This window comes from Carica papaya, chromosome 2 (genome assembly GCF_054855325.1).
Source record: "Carica papaya isolate Zhongbai chromosome 2, ASM5485532v1, whole genome shotgun sequence".
Taxonomy (NCBI): domain Eukaryota; kingdom Viridiplantae; phylum Streptophyta; class Magnoliopsida; order Brassicales; family Caricaceae; genus Carica; species Carica papaya.
In genome coordinates, this window is record NC_142310.1 from 19,488,294 (window position 1) to 19,506,217 (window position 17,924).

At 35.0% G+C, this 17,924-nt stretch overlaps 1 protein-coding gene across 8 annotated transcripts in view; it reads right to left on the bottom strand.

The window, feature by feature from the left end:
• Positions 1 to 745: 745 nt before the first annotated feature.
• MGT6 (magnesium transporter 6) overlaps positions 746 to 17,924 on the bottom strand; it is a 43,181-nt gene continuing 26,002 nt past the window's right edge. For 7 of the 8 annotated variants that reach the window (XR_015817118.1, XR_015817121.1, XR_015817120.1 and 4 more), the window contains 4 exons: positions 16,172 to 16,620; positions 12,683 to 12,946; positions 1,522 to 2,468; positions 1,232 to 1,269 (listed from right to left, as the gene is read on the bottom strand). Coding sequence is in view for 1 of the 8 variants with exons in the window: in XM_088213558.1 (XP_088069684.1) it covers positions 991 to 1,269; positions 12,683 to 12,946; positions 16,172 to 16,620 (992 nt within the window). In the remaining 7 variants the exon portion in view is untranslated. Of the gene's footprint in view, positions 1,270 to 1,521; positions 2,469 to 12,682; positions 12,947 to 16,171; positions 16,621 to 17,924 lie in introns of all 8 variants that reach the window. The other variant, XM_088213558.1, reaches the window with a different exon arrangement.

Below are 17,924 nucleotides of genomic sequence, written 5' to 3' on the forward strand. Positions count from 1 at the left end.
TGACAACCAACTCCACACATAAAGTACACCAAATGTATATAAATAATTAAATCCAACATGCATGTGCATAAAAATTGAATCACCACTTGCAAATAGAAAGAAAGTTGTTTAGTTTAATAGCCATTATTATGTATGTAAGAAAAAGAGAAGTAGAATACCCATTATTATCCAACCATACTATTAAGTAAAATAAATGCAAGATAAGTGCGGTGCCACTTTATATTACTTGAAATATCAAATTAGGAAACGACATGTATGGAAATTGAAACTTAAGGTTGGATTTTCTTTGGGTATGAAAAATTATTGAATGAGTATTGTTCTTTTAATTGTGCAATATACCCACATAATGATTTTTTTTAATGAACAAAATAATTAATAATAATGTTACAAAGTATTATAAATTAGGGAGTTTATCTCATAATATTTTATAGACCTTTATTATTTTACAAGCTTAAAATTATAATAAACTTTTTAATGCAATTAGATAGTTAGGGGATTAACTCATGCGCCCACCTCAGTTTCTCCACCTATATAATTTGTTTTTTTAAAAGAAACTGTTTATGTTAGAGCCAAAGATTTAAATAATTATTATATATAATAGCACATCATCGTCTCATTAAATGCATAAACATTTTTGTTGGTGCAGTTAAAAAATAGAAACTTGAATGAAATGCTCCAGATGTACACTTGAAATCAACAAAAAGAGAAGCATTAGACGAATCAGAGAACCAAAGAGCCCAAACAATGTACAAATTCACAGCAATTGAAGTTAGACTGCAAATATGATTCTCAATTGGTTTTCATAAAAATCTGTAACAGCAATAGAATAGAAGCTTCAGTTATCAAATTTACTGTGCTTGTAAGCATAGCCCACATTTTTTGAAGCAATCTGTCTACCCACGCCTTCAGGGTCCTCCCTTTCCATTTACAAGAATGAGGCAACCTAACACCTCCTACTCATCTCATGTATAAGACAATTCTGAAATGGGCTTATGAACCGAGCAGCTTCTTCCATCTAGCATATCCGAGGACAAGGATGAAAAGCACTATACAACCTGCGGTAATACTGCCAACAAAAAGCTCAAATATCCCATTTTTTTTATACAATTGACATGGAATGTTCATTCCGAATGCCCCAGCTATCAAGGTTTCCATAGCTATAGCAAATGAAGCAATTGTTAAAGTCAGCTGGAGTTGAATAAGTTCGTTTCGCTGGTTGTCGAGCTGGATGTTGACATAATCCTCCGTGTCATCTATGTATTCACGAACCTGCAAAAATTCAATGGAAAATAAAACTTTGCCTGGTCTATAAACAAAAAAGGAAAACATCAAAATTGCCTGACCCAATATACAGAAAATGTCAATTTGCTAATAAAAAGCTCATTTACTAGTGAAATTTTACATCTTTTCAGTAGTAGACAAAATATCTATTAGCTTCCATATATCTACTTCATTGAGGAGAGAAAAATCTCTAAACAAAGATAGTGAATGTCTTGAATGAATGCTTGCGACTTCTATTACCTTTCTTTCCAAATAAGGAAAAGAATAGTCCAAGGAATTAGGGAGATCAGCTTCCTCCTAGCTTTTCACAGCTCCATTACTTTCAGAAGCCCAACATTCCACAAACCACAAAGACAAAGTTAGGACTCTAAAGGCTGAATCCCAACACCTTCTGCCTCCAGATAAAGAGATGGTTGGCAGATTCATTCGCATGAATACACAAAAGCAACCATCTAGAGAGCGAATTTGCCTCAAGCAGCTTCCCAGCAAAAGAATGAATGTCAGGAAAGCTTTTTTTTTTTTTTTCAAAATCTGCTTCCAAGAGAGTTTCTAATGTGATTCCAGGCACAACAAATACGCAAAAGGACGTCAAAGACAGATAGTCTCACAAAGGGAAAGATACAAGTGTCCAGGATGAGCTAGGGCTAACAGGAAATCAAATCCAATTGCCCCTAGGTCTGATTACAAGTAGGGTCAAGAAATTCAAGAATATTTTCAATCTTTTGGTTCAAGAGTTGATGAATAACAAGATTACCATTGAAGCCCAATATAAGGCCCGAAAAAAGCTATCAGGCCCAGAAAACCCACGGAAAGCACATGCCTCTCATGTGACCTACCTTCGTCACCTGTGCGGAAAAACTCACCTGTGGGATTGTTGCCCGCGTGAAACAGCCGCAGGGCATGCGAGCAGCAGCATCCGCATGCCACAACGTGCACATGCATGTGCGCAGACAGCAAGGCACATGTGCAGCCCAGGCGCATGTGCGAAACAACTTAGGCGCACGCCCAAATCCCTGTGCGCACGGAAGACTAACCCGCGCAACCAACTGACCCAACCCACGTGCCCAGCCTACGCCAACCCACGCGGCAAACACACGCCACCCGTGCATGCTGCTCGCGTGGCATCCTTTTCCTAAGTCCTTTTGGACTTCTTTCTTCTCTTTTCCAAGCTCTCCAAGAACTCCATTCTACAAATGATGTGAGCATAAACATGAACCATAAAAAGAATGCCCCATCCAAAGGAAGAGGAAAACAAGCCCAATCAAATAACCCATGGGCATAATGGTCTCATCAACTTGCTTGTAGCACATGATAGAAAAGGGTAAAAAAAATGAAGCAATCAGCCAATAAAATAAGAAAGACAACATCTATTCTAATTAAGAATTTCGACTTTAATCTTAATTAATTTACTATGTAATTGCACCTAATTAGTTTTAATTAAATTTCTATGTGATTGCACTTAATTAGGAATTTAAACTTTAATTTTAATTAACTTCTTATATAATTGTAATTTTAAATTAGGAGATTTTTATTACTTTTTTTTATTCACATGACATACCCTATAAATAGACCATCAAGTATTCATTGTAAACATTTAGAAATTACCTCAAAATGTTCTTTTCAAGAGTGATTTTTCTGCTATCTTATTGAGTAAAGAGTGGATCTATTTATCAAAGAATGGTCATGTGTCATTTTTCCATTCCATTTCTTTCATTTCCATTGATTTTAGTTCCTATCTTATCTCAAAAAAAAAAAAAAAAAAACCATACTTCCTATCATTTTTTATAGCGGGTTAAGTAGAAAAGGTTTCTATAGGATCAATTCTTTTGATGCTTTTAAATAAAATTATGTGAGTTTCTGATCACATTACTTAATCTTGGGTTCCACATCATTTGGTATCAGAGATTTGACTCCATCTAAACCTATTATATTTTACTTTTGTACTTTTAAATTTTTACACCATTTATTTTTTTTTTGGTTCATCTATACAAAAAAAAAGAATTATCTCATATATCGATCCAAGTAAAACATAACATCAATTGATGCTTTTTTGGTTTGATAAAATCGTTGTTGAGTATCAATTTTTTTTTAATCTACTTTCTTCCAATTTTGTTTCCTGTGCAAAAAAAAAAAAGAGAAAAGAAAAGAAGAGAAAAAAGAAAGGAAACAAAGAAAAAATTCTCGATCAAGTAACATACTTATTGGGAAAGTACTAACATTTTTGGTACTCAACCATCTTTTTTTAAAACAGTGCAAGAACCAACTATTCATAAGACAAAATCCTCTTTTACTCTACAATTTTTTTGCAATCAGGTGCATTCATACTTACACAGTTCATTAAAGTTTTATATAGAACACAACGTACATCAAAGAATAGATTGATAGGAATATCTTTCGAATTTTCCATTGGGGCAACACTGAATCTCTACATCTTCTATAAACTGTCAATTTTTTTTTCTACTCAGTTTCTTTTATTGTTTTAAACTTTTGTTGCCTAATACATCTAAGCATCTAAATTGCAACTTAGAACTTAGCATAATTGGTAACACACTATTTCTTTCTCTACGTGTTACACTCTTACTTCAAGTATTGGTGCGGTATTTGTTTTATAGGACTCCTTGCGGTGTTTTAAAACAATACTTGAGAATATTTTGATTCAAAAGGATATATTCGGCACTCAACTTGAGGGTGGGAGATAGAAAGGTATGACAAGAGTATGTAAGATTGTCAGATGATAAGAATTAAGTGAGCGAAATACGAGAGAACTGGTGAGGAAAATTTTTTTTTTTTTACTAATCTTTTTGCAAGAAATTTTCTTAAAATATCAAGTGAGCATCAAAACCCCACCAACACAATGCTCCTTATGGAGGTTATGCATGCAGAATTGACACAGCTTAGTCAAAAGGTAGACAACTTGAGTAGTGGTCGAAGCGAAGTAAGACATTGGACCCTTTAAACAAGGCGGCCTAGAACTCAACATCCTGAAAATTAGGCTGGGTCCTGTAATGATGAGGAAGACGATCGGATTAGAAAGAGAAAAGATAGGAGGGACAATAATATTAGCTCCATCAAAATGACAATACCACCCTTCAAATGTAAGAATGATGCAGAAGCCTACCTGGAGTGGGAAAGAAAAGTAAAGCTGATTTTCGACTGCCACAACTACAGTAAAGAAAAAAAGATCAAGTTGACAGCTGTAAAATTCACTGATTATGCCTTAGTGTGGTGGAATCAATTAATCCTCACTAAACAGTATAATGAGGAACGACCAGTCTTTACTTGGAGAGAGATGACGTTCATCATGCGAAAAAGATTCGTACCCTCTTATTATTATAAAGAAATGCAACAAAAATTGCAACTTGGCACAGGAATCTATGTCCGTTGAGGACTCTCATAAGGAGATGGAGATGGTCATGACTAGGGTCAATATTGAAGAAGATACCGAAACAACCATGACAAGATTTTTAGGAGGTCTTAATAAGGAAATTGCCAATGTTGTGGAGTTGCAACACTACGTGGAGTTGGAAGACATGGTACACATGGTCATAAAAATCAAAGAAACAACTCAGGTACAAAGAGAGGGACACATCATATGTCACCCCTACCTACAGCTCAAAATGGCCTAAGAAAAAAGAAAACAAGAGAACAGTCAAGAAAAAGGAAAATTCTGCACCAACTAATACAAAAGGTAAGACACCTAACTCATCTCAAAAGTATAATATAATTAAATACTTTAGATGTCTCGGAATCGAACATATCGCCTCTCAATGCCCAAATAAGAAGATCATACTATTGAGAGATGATAGTAGAGTTGATAGTACCAGTGATTGTGAGAGCGAAGAAAATGATAACATATCACTACTAGAGAATGTTGAGAAAAGTGTTGAATGGAATCCAGCCCAATGGAAAGCTTTGGTTATTAGAAGAATTCTGAATGTTCAAGTCAAGCTTGAAGAAAGTAACCAAATAGAGAATATCTTCCACACTCATTATCTAATAAATGGAAAGGTATGTAGTCTCATTATAGATGGCGGTAGCTGCACTAACGTTGCTAGTACTACCATCGTTATAAACTTGGTTTAACATGCACACATCATCCTCACCCTTACAAGTTGCAGTGGTTGATTGATTGTGGAGAGATGAAAATGATTAAGCAGGTATTAGCTTCCTTCTCTATTGGGTGATACATTGATAAAGTACATTGTTATGTTGTGCCCATGCATGCTAGTTACATCTTATTGGGAAGACCCTAACAATATGATAAGCATGCAACTTATGATGGCCATAAGAATCATTATTCCTTTAACATGAACAGTTAGAATTTTACGCTTATACTGCAATCAAATGAGAAGGTATTCAAAGATCAACAGCAACTCAAAAACTCCATAAACTCCAGCTAAAATGAAGGATTAAGCAACATGAAAAGAGAATGTTACTACATAGAAAAGGAGTTAAGAATGCCATCTTTCAAGAAAAAAATATTAACTCACCTCAAACCTTCTTTATTTAATGGTGGTGTTTTGTAGAATATTTTTTCAAAGAAAACAAAAATAGTGAAACCCCCACATAAGAAGTGTTCGATTCGAGAACGAATCATTTTTTAAGGAGAAAGGGATGATGTGAGTATGGACATGGATTATAAAGAGAAGGTCTCATTCAAAGGAAGATGAAAACAAGTCCAACCAATTAACTTAAGGGCATATGATCTTACCAACTTGTTTCAAGCACATGATGGAAAGGGGTAAGAAAATGAAGCAATCAGCCAAGAAAATGAGGAAAACTATATTTATCATAGTTAGGAATTTAGATTTTAATTTTAATTAATTTCCCAAGTGATTGTATCCGGTTAATTTTAATTAATTTCTTATGTAATTGCGCGCACTTAGAGATTTAAACTTTAATTTTAATTAATTTCTTATATAATTGTAATTTTAAATTAGAAAATTTTTATTACTTTTTTTTATTCACACGACTTACCATATAAATAGACCATCAAATTTTTATTGTAAATTATCTCAATAATATTAAGCGTGTTTCTTTTTAAAAGAGATTATTGTACCATTTTATTAAGCAAAAAGTAAATCTACTTATCAAGGTACGATCTTATGTCATTTTTCTATTCTATTTCTTTCATTTCCAGTAATCTTACTTCCTATCATTCTTAATAGCGAGTTAAGTAGGGAAAGTTTTTATAAAATCAATTCATTTAATGCCTTTAAATGAAATTATATGAGTTCCTGATCACACTGGTTAATCTTGAGTTCTGCATCAACAAGAGACTTCTACAAATTTTCCATGCGATTAAAATGCCAAAATTGGTGGAACATTTCTACTCAAATTTGAAGTTCAAGTAAGACAAACTACTTGAACATTTAGATAAAAAAGGAAGATTATTTTAATATTGATTTTAGAATATTTTAAATTATTTTATTAAGTATGGATAGGGGTAGTTGTTTTCTACTTAATTATAGTCTTAAGAGTTTGGATGGAAATTTATAATCCTATTCCGATTAAAATTAGTCAATAAAATCCTATAAAAGGCTTAAGTTCTTAGTATGTAATAACAACGTTCAGAATTCAATAAAATTAAGCTTTTGATTTTTTTAATAATTAGTTTTGGCTAAATTCTTCAGAGTTCTTCAAAATTAGGGAGTTTCCTAAAGTCTTACTAAGCCAAAAAATTAGAATAGATTTATCGGGTAAGCTGTAACGTTTTATCTTCTTCTTTTATTTCTTTTATTATCTTGTTTTTGTATATCATAGGTGGGTGTAGATTTAAATAGGAGGGAGATTTAGGTGGTTAAGTTTTTTAATTGCATACGTTGGTCTCAGTTCTGGAGTCAAAACGATCCTCCTCATACTCTCCTGTGTCAGTTTCAAAGTAAAATCATTTTGGGATAAAAGATCGTGATAGATGGCCTTCACAGAGGATTCCCACCTCTGTTAAGAGATTGCAGGAAGACCATTCACAGTTTTGTATGTAGCCAGAATAGGCACCACAAGTACTATGCTGCCAATGTCCTAGCTAGCTGGTGTTCCAAGAGGAGGTACAAAACTAACAACATTCTTCACTGTCTCTGGCCAATTAAAAATTAAAGACGTAATGATTTTCCGCTGCCCACTCCCACACAAGCAGCCAACTTTAGAAATCCACCACCTAACCATTTCTGTATCTAAAATGCACCAAATGTTCCCCTTGATTCTACAGCTAGGGCCATAACTTTCTCTGCTCCTAGAGGTCCTCCAACCCTTCATCTAGAGAAGAATTAGCAATAAGCATCTTGTGTCATACCCAATCTTGCAGGAAATAAATTCCTACAACCATCAAACAAACTATTAACTGCTCAGGCAGTCAAAGATCTTATGCCAATTGCCCAACTTAGGTACAGGGCACTTCGTATAGACACTGAAGATAGTGCCTATGCTTCTCGAGATCCACCTCAAAGAAGCGGTAATCCAGAAATTCCGATCATTTTGTAACTAAGGAAAAGCAGTGAATGAACTTGAGTGCTTGACCAATTATGAGAAAGAGAGAAATGGGTTATCAGGCCGGGGGGGAGTAGAGAATTTACTTGTGCCTATTGAGCATGATAACTAAAATTCTTTCTCAGAATGTTAAAAGGTTGAAGTGATACTGCCAAGAGAGTTGTGATTAAAAGGGTTATGAAAAGATGGGGTGGTGATGTCGTATGTTTGCTACAAAACAAAATGAAAAATACGAAAGATCTTATGGCTAAAGGGTTAGAGAACTTATAGCCAAAGTGCTACAGGAATCAAGGGACACCAAATGGCATCATCTCACAGTATCTAGGTGCGGTGAAAGGAAGGAAGACCTGACTTCGTTAAAGGGTATACATTGTGGTGCGTGTCACTTTGGACTTTAAGGGCTCTATTAGGCATTCAATTTGCACAAGGATGTATAAAAAAAGGGAAAGCTGGGGCAGTGGACTTTCAAGGGAGGTTTACCAGGATTAGGCAGACTTGGGATTTTCCATGGCTTGTGGTTGATGATGATCTTTCACATGGTCCTCTTTCTTTCAAAAAGATCAAGTGGACATGCATTTGGGATTATGCATAACAATTTTGGGAGATCATCATTAATTGAACGGGATTGATCTCCCATTGCTAGGAGATAGACAGGCTTAGTGCAATACCAAGAATCCTCTCTACTATTCTAGAATTTAAGCGGACGTTATGAGAACGAGATGGGAAGAAGATGGAATTATGAAAACTAGTGAGAATGGAAGAGGATTTCCAATGTCGATTTCGCTGGAGAAGGAGGTGTAGTAAATGGATGTGTTTGCCAAATTTTACTAGAGAAAGGGTGGGAAAATGTGGGGGAAGCACACGACCAAGAAAAACCACAAACTTTGGTGGCATTGGGACGAAACCGAAACAGGAGATTCTTGGTGCTAGCTAAGGAGATAGGACAAACAGTGAAACAGACTTTATTCCAGAAGGACACGAAACACGAAGCTAGTGGAAGGTGATGAGATTAGTGTACAAACTTCCATACTAGTCTTTGGTTAGTCCGGATACCAAACAGAGGAAGTTATGGGTATGGATACGAGGGACGAAAGGAATGAGACCACACAAAGGAAGGAGATATTAAGTGCCCTCACAGCCAAGTGAATCTCCATATCACGATGGAAGTGATACGCGAGAGGTCATTTGCAAAGGTGATCTAAAGCGGAGGAGAGATGCTGAATCAGGTAGGAAAGATACAGCCCAAAAAAGAAGCAGAGCAGGTCAAATTTGAATTTTAAAATGGGAAGCACATGCATAGAAGGGGATATTATCAAAACGAAAGGCATGGAGGTCGTTTTGGTGGTGGAGGAAGGACTGCGCCAAGGAATTTATGTGAGAATAGGCTAAATAGAGGCAGAAGTGCTATACTATAAATAGGTCATCAATTGATAATTGTATTCATTCAAACTTACAACAATAAAATTAAAGAGTTGAAGACACCTCACTTAGTTGAAAATAACTCGTTAATTTTATTACTGTAAACTTGAATTAAAACAATTGTGAATTAATAGTATATTTATGGTGTATCCCTTGTGAATAATAAAAAAAATAATCTTATAATTTAATGACAAAATTATATAGGAAATTAAATTTACAGTAAAATAAGAAAACTAACAAAATTAAGAAGATCACAATTACAATAAAATAGATATGATCTTCTTATTAGAAAACCTTTTTGAATAGGGAAGATTTTAATGGTGGAAGATTTGAGGGGAATAAAAAGGAAAAATTAGGGTCAGCCAATAAAGAGGAATTATGGCCACCCATAAGTTTCCTAAACTATGAGATTTGCCCCCTTAATTGTGTTTTTCTCTTCTTCGAGGATTAATTGTGACTTACAAGGAAATTTCTCTCCTTGGCCGATTCTCCCCTTTAAGGAGAAGATTTCCTACAGGAAAAGGAAAGGAAATCTCGTGGGGAATATCCCTCTTTCCATCTTGGTCGATTTCTCTCTTGCGAACTTTTCCTTTTCCTTTCTTGTATTCCTCTTGCACTTGGATTGAGATGTAAGTATCATTTTGTCCTTAAATTGTTGGGCTGGTCTTCTTCCTTAAACCTTTTTAATAGATCCAAGCTCATCTTTCTCACTGATTTATGCTTAGATAAAGAGTTGAAAGGCTTGTTGTAGTCTTTTTGCTCTTCCTCTTGTAATGGGCCCACTTAGCATTGTGATATCTTTTCCAAGTGACCCAAATCCATCTAAGTTATGTAAATTTCCCATACTTGCTCCTCGGCCGACGTCATCTCCTTTCGATTGGGCCTTGCTGCGGGTCGGATCCTCATGGCTGCATTCTTCTTCATGCTTCCTCTCTTGGCTGCCAACTTGTCCATTCTTTTGGGCTTATTCGTCCCTTTCATGCTCCATATCCATGCCCACATCAATATTTTTAGAAATTGAGAAAAAGAGGAAGGAGAGGAAGAAGAGAGGGACAATGATGGGAAAGGAAAGGAGGAAACAGGTAGAGGGAGGATCAAGAGAGTTGAAAAAATTGCAGTCATTAATTAATTATGACTGCAGGAAGAAGAGTAACAAGAATGACGGGGATTTGAGGAAGTTCGTTGAAATGTTGGGAAAATAATTTCTTAGAATGCGCGGAGGATTAATGACCAGAAAAAGAAAAGACAAGTGATCTGGAGTTGTATGAGTAGATACAAACCAGATGCTATTTGCCTTCAGAAAATAAAAATGGAGGCAATCTCGGAGAGAAATAAAAAGCCTATGGAGAATGAAGGAGGTAGCATGACGTGTTCTTCCAGCAATAGGGGCGACTGGAGGCACTGTTTTGCTATGAAGGGAGGATAAAATATCAAGTAAGGAGGTTATAATGGGAAAATCATCTCTCTCGTGTTTATTTGAGAATTGTCAAGGAGAGTATGGAGGGGATATTTATTGGAGTGTCTTACAGGGTACTAGAGAATTAGAGAAGAGTGTTGTGGAGGGAACTTGAGGAGTCCAAGAAAAGATGGGGAAGCAAATGGGTTGTGAGTAGGGATTTTAATATGATGTTGAGGACAAAGAAAGATCAAGCGAGCATTTCTGTAAAACTTGTGCCAATGAATTCAACGATGCATTATACAACTTAGGGCCGATAGACTTCCCTCTTGTGGGGGAGAAGTGGATGTGGACAAATCAAAGGAACAACTCTACACGTTCAAGAATTGATCGATTTTTGATTTCTTATGATTGTCTTATTTCCCTATTTTCATTACTTCAGATGGCATACAGTGGGGACCTATACCTTTCATATTGAATAACAAATGGCTAAAGGTGATGAGTTGATTGGACTGGATAGTCCTCCCCATCACTAAGGGCATCAGCCGAGTTTTTGATCATATGGGATAACTGATTGGTTACCAGAGTTGATTGGAGCATAATCGTTGTCACTGCTTCTTAATGTCAATGGTAAAAAGTGCTGGTGCATCATGAGTGCTTAAAGTCCTAGTAGATGTAGCGCTTAAAAAGTGCTGGTGGATCATGTAGTGCCTAAAGTCCTACAGCTTAGCCTGGAAGACGTGAACAAATCTGATTACTTCGACTGGAACTAGGTTGTACCTCCATTACTGAGGGTTAAGGGTGAGGAAAGAAGCTAAGCCTCTATGGGAAGGAGCAATTTTTGTTGGACAATGGTGTATTTGGCTGGAAAGGAATAGTCAGATGTTCGATGACCATACTACCTTCATTGTAAGATATGAGATAGGACAAATTTCATGGCAACATCAGCACCACTTATACGGCTTCTAATCCGATCAATTATGCCTCTTTTAAGCATGTTGAACTAGATATTCATTTTATTGAGATAAGGTACAAGCACAACAACCAATAGTACGATATATTATCAATCAAGATCAGTTAGATAACATTTTCACCAAAGAACTTTCTTCTACAAAGTTCTATCACTTGAACTCCAATTTCTGCATATCACCCTGCACAGCTTGCGGAGTAAAGGGGAAAATATGTTTTATATTTAATTTCTATTGTGTACACCACGAATATCATTTTTTTTTGTGTTACTAGGATCCTTCAACCTAAAGTTTATTAGATTACAACTCTATATTTCTGTCTTGTAACAATTGAATGTTAATTCATATCTGCATATCCGCAGGTTAGCTTCACATTTTAAATCACAATCCAACTTTAATTTATGATGAGATTTAGACCCACGAGCCAGGAATTGACTCACAAAAGGTTAAAACTTGCTCTATCGTTTCTAACTTGTAAAATCACCCTTATCAACAATGAACAAAACAAACTGGAATTGCAATTGTTTGGACAATATCCTATGATTTTTGTGCAACAAGATCTAAAAAGAAATCAGTTAAGGTCCCTAAATACGATCTGGTTATGGGTGCACTATCTGCAAATTCTAGTGAACATCTAGAGAGTTTGCTGGTACTACTTCCTTAATTTCCTATGTTAATAGAGTGGTAAGGACTCATTAGGAGAGAACCTTTTGAGATCTTGGAGGTAAGGGCTAATTAGGAAAGAGCTCTTCAATCGCTTCGAGTTTAGAATGGAACTCTATTTTTGTTAACTAAATTATCTCTGCTGATGACCTTTTTCTTTTGCAGATTATTTATATACAACATAAAAGCGAAGATAATATCCTAAAGCTACCAACTAAAGAATAGGTAATGTCCAAATTGCTTAGTTAACTCCCAAATTATCTACAGTAACTTCTTGCAGCTAATAAAGAAAAAATACAAAAACTAAACACAATCTGCCAAGGAACTGCAGAAAACTTAATCGACATTTTTTTTTGTTGTATACATGTGTCAATTACTGATTTGTTCCATAACAAAATCTCCTAGAAAATCTATTGCAAGTTACACATGCATGTAAAAGGCCCTACAAAGAAGAGAGAGAAGTACTCACAGAAAGTATTTTGTTACGCGTTCCATCCAACTGCATAAAATAAGCCTCAAGCAACATTTCCAGATCTTCAACATCATTATTGTCGAGATTGCTTGTCACCAAACTAGCAGTTCTGTTTGGACTAGACACAGTAGGGACAATGGCATTTGATGCTGAAGCCCCTAATACAGCTTCAGATTGCTGATTCTGCATCCACTTCCTTGTTAAATATAGCTGCCCCATATCTTCATTGTCATCCAATAGGTGTTCAATCTCATCCCTCACCTGAGGTTAGATGCACGCTTATCATAAAACTGGTATAAGATAATGATATATAAAATAATCATGCAACTTTTGTTACTCTTTATATAGCAAAAGCTTAATTTTTTAGCTACACTTGTTCTTTTATTCTTGCAACTCAAACTTATCCCCCCATCAAGAAGAATTTATTAAGATGGTTACCACGAAAGATGAACAACAATAATGTAAAAGAAAAGGTTTCAGGTTTAGTTACAGGTAAAAATAATGATAATAACATTGATATATGTTACTAAAGCATTCTATGTTACACAGTTCAGAGTTCGAAGTGTTGATGAGTAATTTGAGTAGCTAGACCAGAAATCCTTTCTAGAACACTTTATTATAGAGTGTTAAATGAGCACGAATGTGACTAATGTTTCCACCAAGACATTAATGTTACTGAATGGTTAAGGCCCCATTCTTTTGAAATTTACTTTCAACTCAGCTGGACCAAACTTCATAGCGAATTTAAGCTCCTTGATAGACATTTAAATCTTAGCAAGCCCAAAGCAAGTCACGTGTATTCAGCTCAAAGCTCACAAAACATATCCAAATGTATTAATCACTGTTAAGTTTATAAATAAATGCATATTTATCTTGTTTTAACATAAAAATATATATTTCCACATTTTACATATATTTATTTTTTAAAAAATAAAAGTGTGAACTACAAATATTAACAAAGTACCAAAGGGGTACCGCCAATGGATGGCAATTGGGTCGGGAGGCCCGCTAAACTATCCTACTATGCCCTATATGAGAAAGGTAAGTTTATGAAAAAAAAATTAGTGAAGGTGTAGATTTGAAAAAGAAAAAATAGCAAGTATGCAGCAGGTAAAGAATTCTACAGCAAGGCACAGGGGTGGATTCAAATTTCTTTATTCATAACGAATATAGGACGACTAGTTAGTGGGGAAGGTGTTGAGGAAGGGTCTCCCACCCCATTGCCATCCCTATATACCTCTTTAATTATCTTATTGAAAACAATAATATCTTAAATTTTTTTCTTGAATTCAACTTGGCCAAATTTAAGCTTGAATTGATGCTTAATGAGGCTAGTTTTCTTGATGTGCATTAGGCAAGTTGTACCTTATCATTCTTTACATGAAATAAATTTGAACCTCATAAAAACTTCATACCTGAATTTTAAGCCAAATTCAAACCTCGCAGTATTCAGTTAAAATGAACTAGAAGTGTTCGCTGTGTTCAATTTGTTTCAGTCCCTAGTTATCACATCTCAAATCTAATAAATAGTATTTTTTTTCCTAGGATCAACTTCTCTATTATTATTTTCATCCATTGCAGCATTAAATTATTATAGTAGACAAATACTGAATAAAGATGAAAAGTGAAAGAAATTATTAACGTAGTCTAAAACACATTAGTTACTGCAATTCTCTTCAAAAATGTAAAATGAAAATAATATAAAACAATAGATGTGTACAATATTGTATGAATTAAGAAACAAAAAGGAAACCTTTTAGAAAAGATTTTCAAGATCAAAAAAGGATTCTTTCATCCTTTCCTTAATCCTTCAAGACAGAACCACACTTCAAACATTTTTCTCAAGTCAAAACAATATTGAAACTTTATCTTGTCCATGCTACAAAATTTTCTGAACAAGTGTTATTTGTCCCCACATATGACCAAGTCAAATAACATCTCATGCCGCTAGCGTCATGTAAGAACATTTAATAATATCTGATGCAAGATGACTATTGGTTAAACTAACTTATCTCCTGGTCAGTTTAGAAATAGAGAAAAGTTAGGAGAAAATCAGAGGAATAAAAATAGGCCAGAGGAAATTAGAGATCAAGGTGAAAAAATATTGGGAGAAATAGAGCAAACGAGATAAGGTTATGCAGAACAATAATTAGAAGAATCAACAAACAAAGAGAACAAAGAATAAAACCCTAACAAAGAAATTCTTAATTCATTTCTTTTTTGTGGTAGCTACTACCTTGGTATAGTCATTAATCATAACTAATAAAGAAAATTATTGAATTAAAGATTTTAATGTCTATGATACTTAAAAGATCTGCATGAAAAGAAAACTAAAATTTTATAATGCCTAAAATAGACCTAAATAACCTAAATGAATTAAAAAATAATAATTGCAGAAGTATTTTTAATAAAAGATTTATTCCAAATTATAATCTTCTTGTTTTACATCAAAGTCCCGTAAAAAAATGAGAGAGAAAGGGAGAGCAGGTGCCTATATTATATGTGATTGGAACTGTTAACTACTAACTTCGAAACTTTGAAGCATTGCAGTCATTCAAATACTAAAAAACACCTTTAAATAAAAAACTCAAACCTTAAAGAAAAATAGAAAAAACAACATATTGAAGCAGAACAGGTATTCACTTACTGTCTTGTAGTGAAATAACATTTGTGCTAAGAACATCAAGATTAAACATGGCTGAAGAGTGTGCCCTCTCTCCAGAACTACCTTCAAACCTTTTTTTTGTAAAATAGAAGTATAGAAGTCGAACTACCTTCAAAATTTTAATCTTAAGTAGAGTTTTTCCTTTATAGAGGATTAAGGAGAGAACTCAAAATTACAAGAATAATTCCTTTCCTTTATCAAGATCTATTTGTGAAGATTAAATACTGAATATGAGCCAAAAATTCTACACAGTCAATGATCATGTGCTTGAAATGCATTTCACCAAGTTCAAAATAATGTAAAATCTGGCCTACAATTAACATCTATGCTCGAGTTCTACACAGTCAATGATCATGTGCTTGAAATGCATTTCACCAAGTTCAAAATAGTGTAAAATCTGGCCTACGATTAACATCTATGTTCGAGCATTGGAGAAATGTAACTGTCTTAGGTGCGTACAATACCGAGTTTATTTTTTTCCAAACTCAAAAAGTGAATCCACTAAGAACTTCTTTCTAAGATTAAAAAAATAGTAGTGTCTAACACAAGGCAGCAAAGGAGTGCTGTTTATCCCAAATTGCCACTCTCTTTCATCCTCAAGCATGATATCAAACTCAAACACTACAAAGCAAAATGATAGTAATCATGCAGCACATTGTTCTCCTGAAAGTAATTCAAACTCATTTTCAAGAACCAATGCAAAGCCAAGCGCCCACCAAAGCAATGATAGGGCAGGAAAAGTACTTGCAATTACACCAAGGCATTACTGCACATTATTGGGTAATCGTACGATGTTAAGAAACAGCATGCATAAGAAATACCTTTTGTACCCGTGCAAGCAAACGTGTAAGGTTGCTTTTCAAACTTCGAACATGTTCAAGATTCTTGGTGCTGACATTCCTAGCCAGTTCATCCAATACAGGGTAAGCATCTCTTTCAAGGTCTGCCACATTGGTGTCCAAATACGTACAGACAACCTCTAATGCGATCTCCAAAACCTGAAACTCAAACGGAAGCTCACATTGTAAACCCTCAACAACTTCTGGAACAGGTAGCCATTGTCCACCTGGTGAAACATGCATTTCACTATCATGCACATCTGGAGGACCAGTTCCATGAATCTTAAATGCGCCTTTATGAGGAAGTTGTTGCCTTAGTTGATCCACAAACGGGAGAACCTCCTGGCGAAGAGGATCCAACAATAGGACCTCTTCAGCAGTGACTATAGCCTTTATAAACTCTAAATTAACAACCATCGCCTTCTCCCGGGCTGCAAAAACATGCAAGATCTGACCCATGAGGAAGAGGAAACTATAATAATATGAAGAAAAACTAACAAATATATGCTTTAAAAAAGATAAAAAGGAAGAACCTAATTACTGCATGTTTGCACAAATTCTAGCGATAAATGGAAACAAGATTCTTAAAATTGGTTAACAATGATCATATCAAAATATCACTAAAAATTGGGACATCGTTCTCATAATAGCTAAACCAGCAGAACTTTGAATCTCAAACATGTCTTTCAAGCATGAAAATATTGTCTAATGCATCTCAACTAAATTCATGCATAAGCTTTTGATATACCTAGAGCACATTTGTCCATTTAGCTAGCAACGCAAGTGACTTTTTGAAGGAAAGAAAACCTCTTCTCTCTAGTTTAGAAGCGACGAGAATTCAGATCCAATATGTATGGTTTACAGGTCAAAGTCTCTCTAAAAGGAAACTTCTAGAATTTTTAAATTTTCTTTCTTGTAATTAATTGTATAATTAAACTATTACAAAATGGAGGAACACTTGTTGCTTTGTGGATACTTATTTTTAGCAGAAAAAAACAAAAATAAAAAAGCTAGAAAGAAAAAGTTAGCTTGAAGAAGGAATTCTTCCATTTGTGTAATAGGGTCACTTCCTATAGCATCTCATGCATTCCTGTGGACTACTTTTGATCACCTTCTGCCAAAGAAAACTAGTTTCTTGCAGAAAATGCTGAAGTCATTTAGTCAATAGAGATAAATCCTTAGATACTAGATTCCCAATGCTCAAGCATCAATTCTTTCTGGAGTGGCAACACACTTTCTAATTTACCAAATGATCCCTCTGATCCTCCCTTACCCCATACCACAAAACTCTCTCATGTTATCCCCCACTCTCTCAGCAACCCATACAAGTATTCTGAACCAGAATAGATGAAAGAGCAGGATCTTAGACAGACAACTCAGAATTAAATTGATTCTAACCCAAAGAGAGAACAAGCCCATTTCCAACACCCCAGACCTTCTGTACATTTTATACCAGTGTGTCTTGAAAATACATGCTTCTAGTATCACCTAGGTAAGTACTTGGTCATGATAATCTAGTGCATGCTATTATCTCTGCCAATTCTTTCACAACATTGTTTGCCACACTGAATCCGACCAACTCACAACTGGCCAAATCTATGCGGAGTCATGCGATCTGCTCAAGCACTTGAATAAGTGTAACCACATGGTGTCTATTCTATCTTTTTCTTGAAATATATGGCATGGTATTAAAGCACGAAAAGAGCACAAACCATATATTAAAGCTTTATAATTC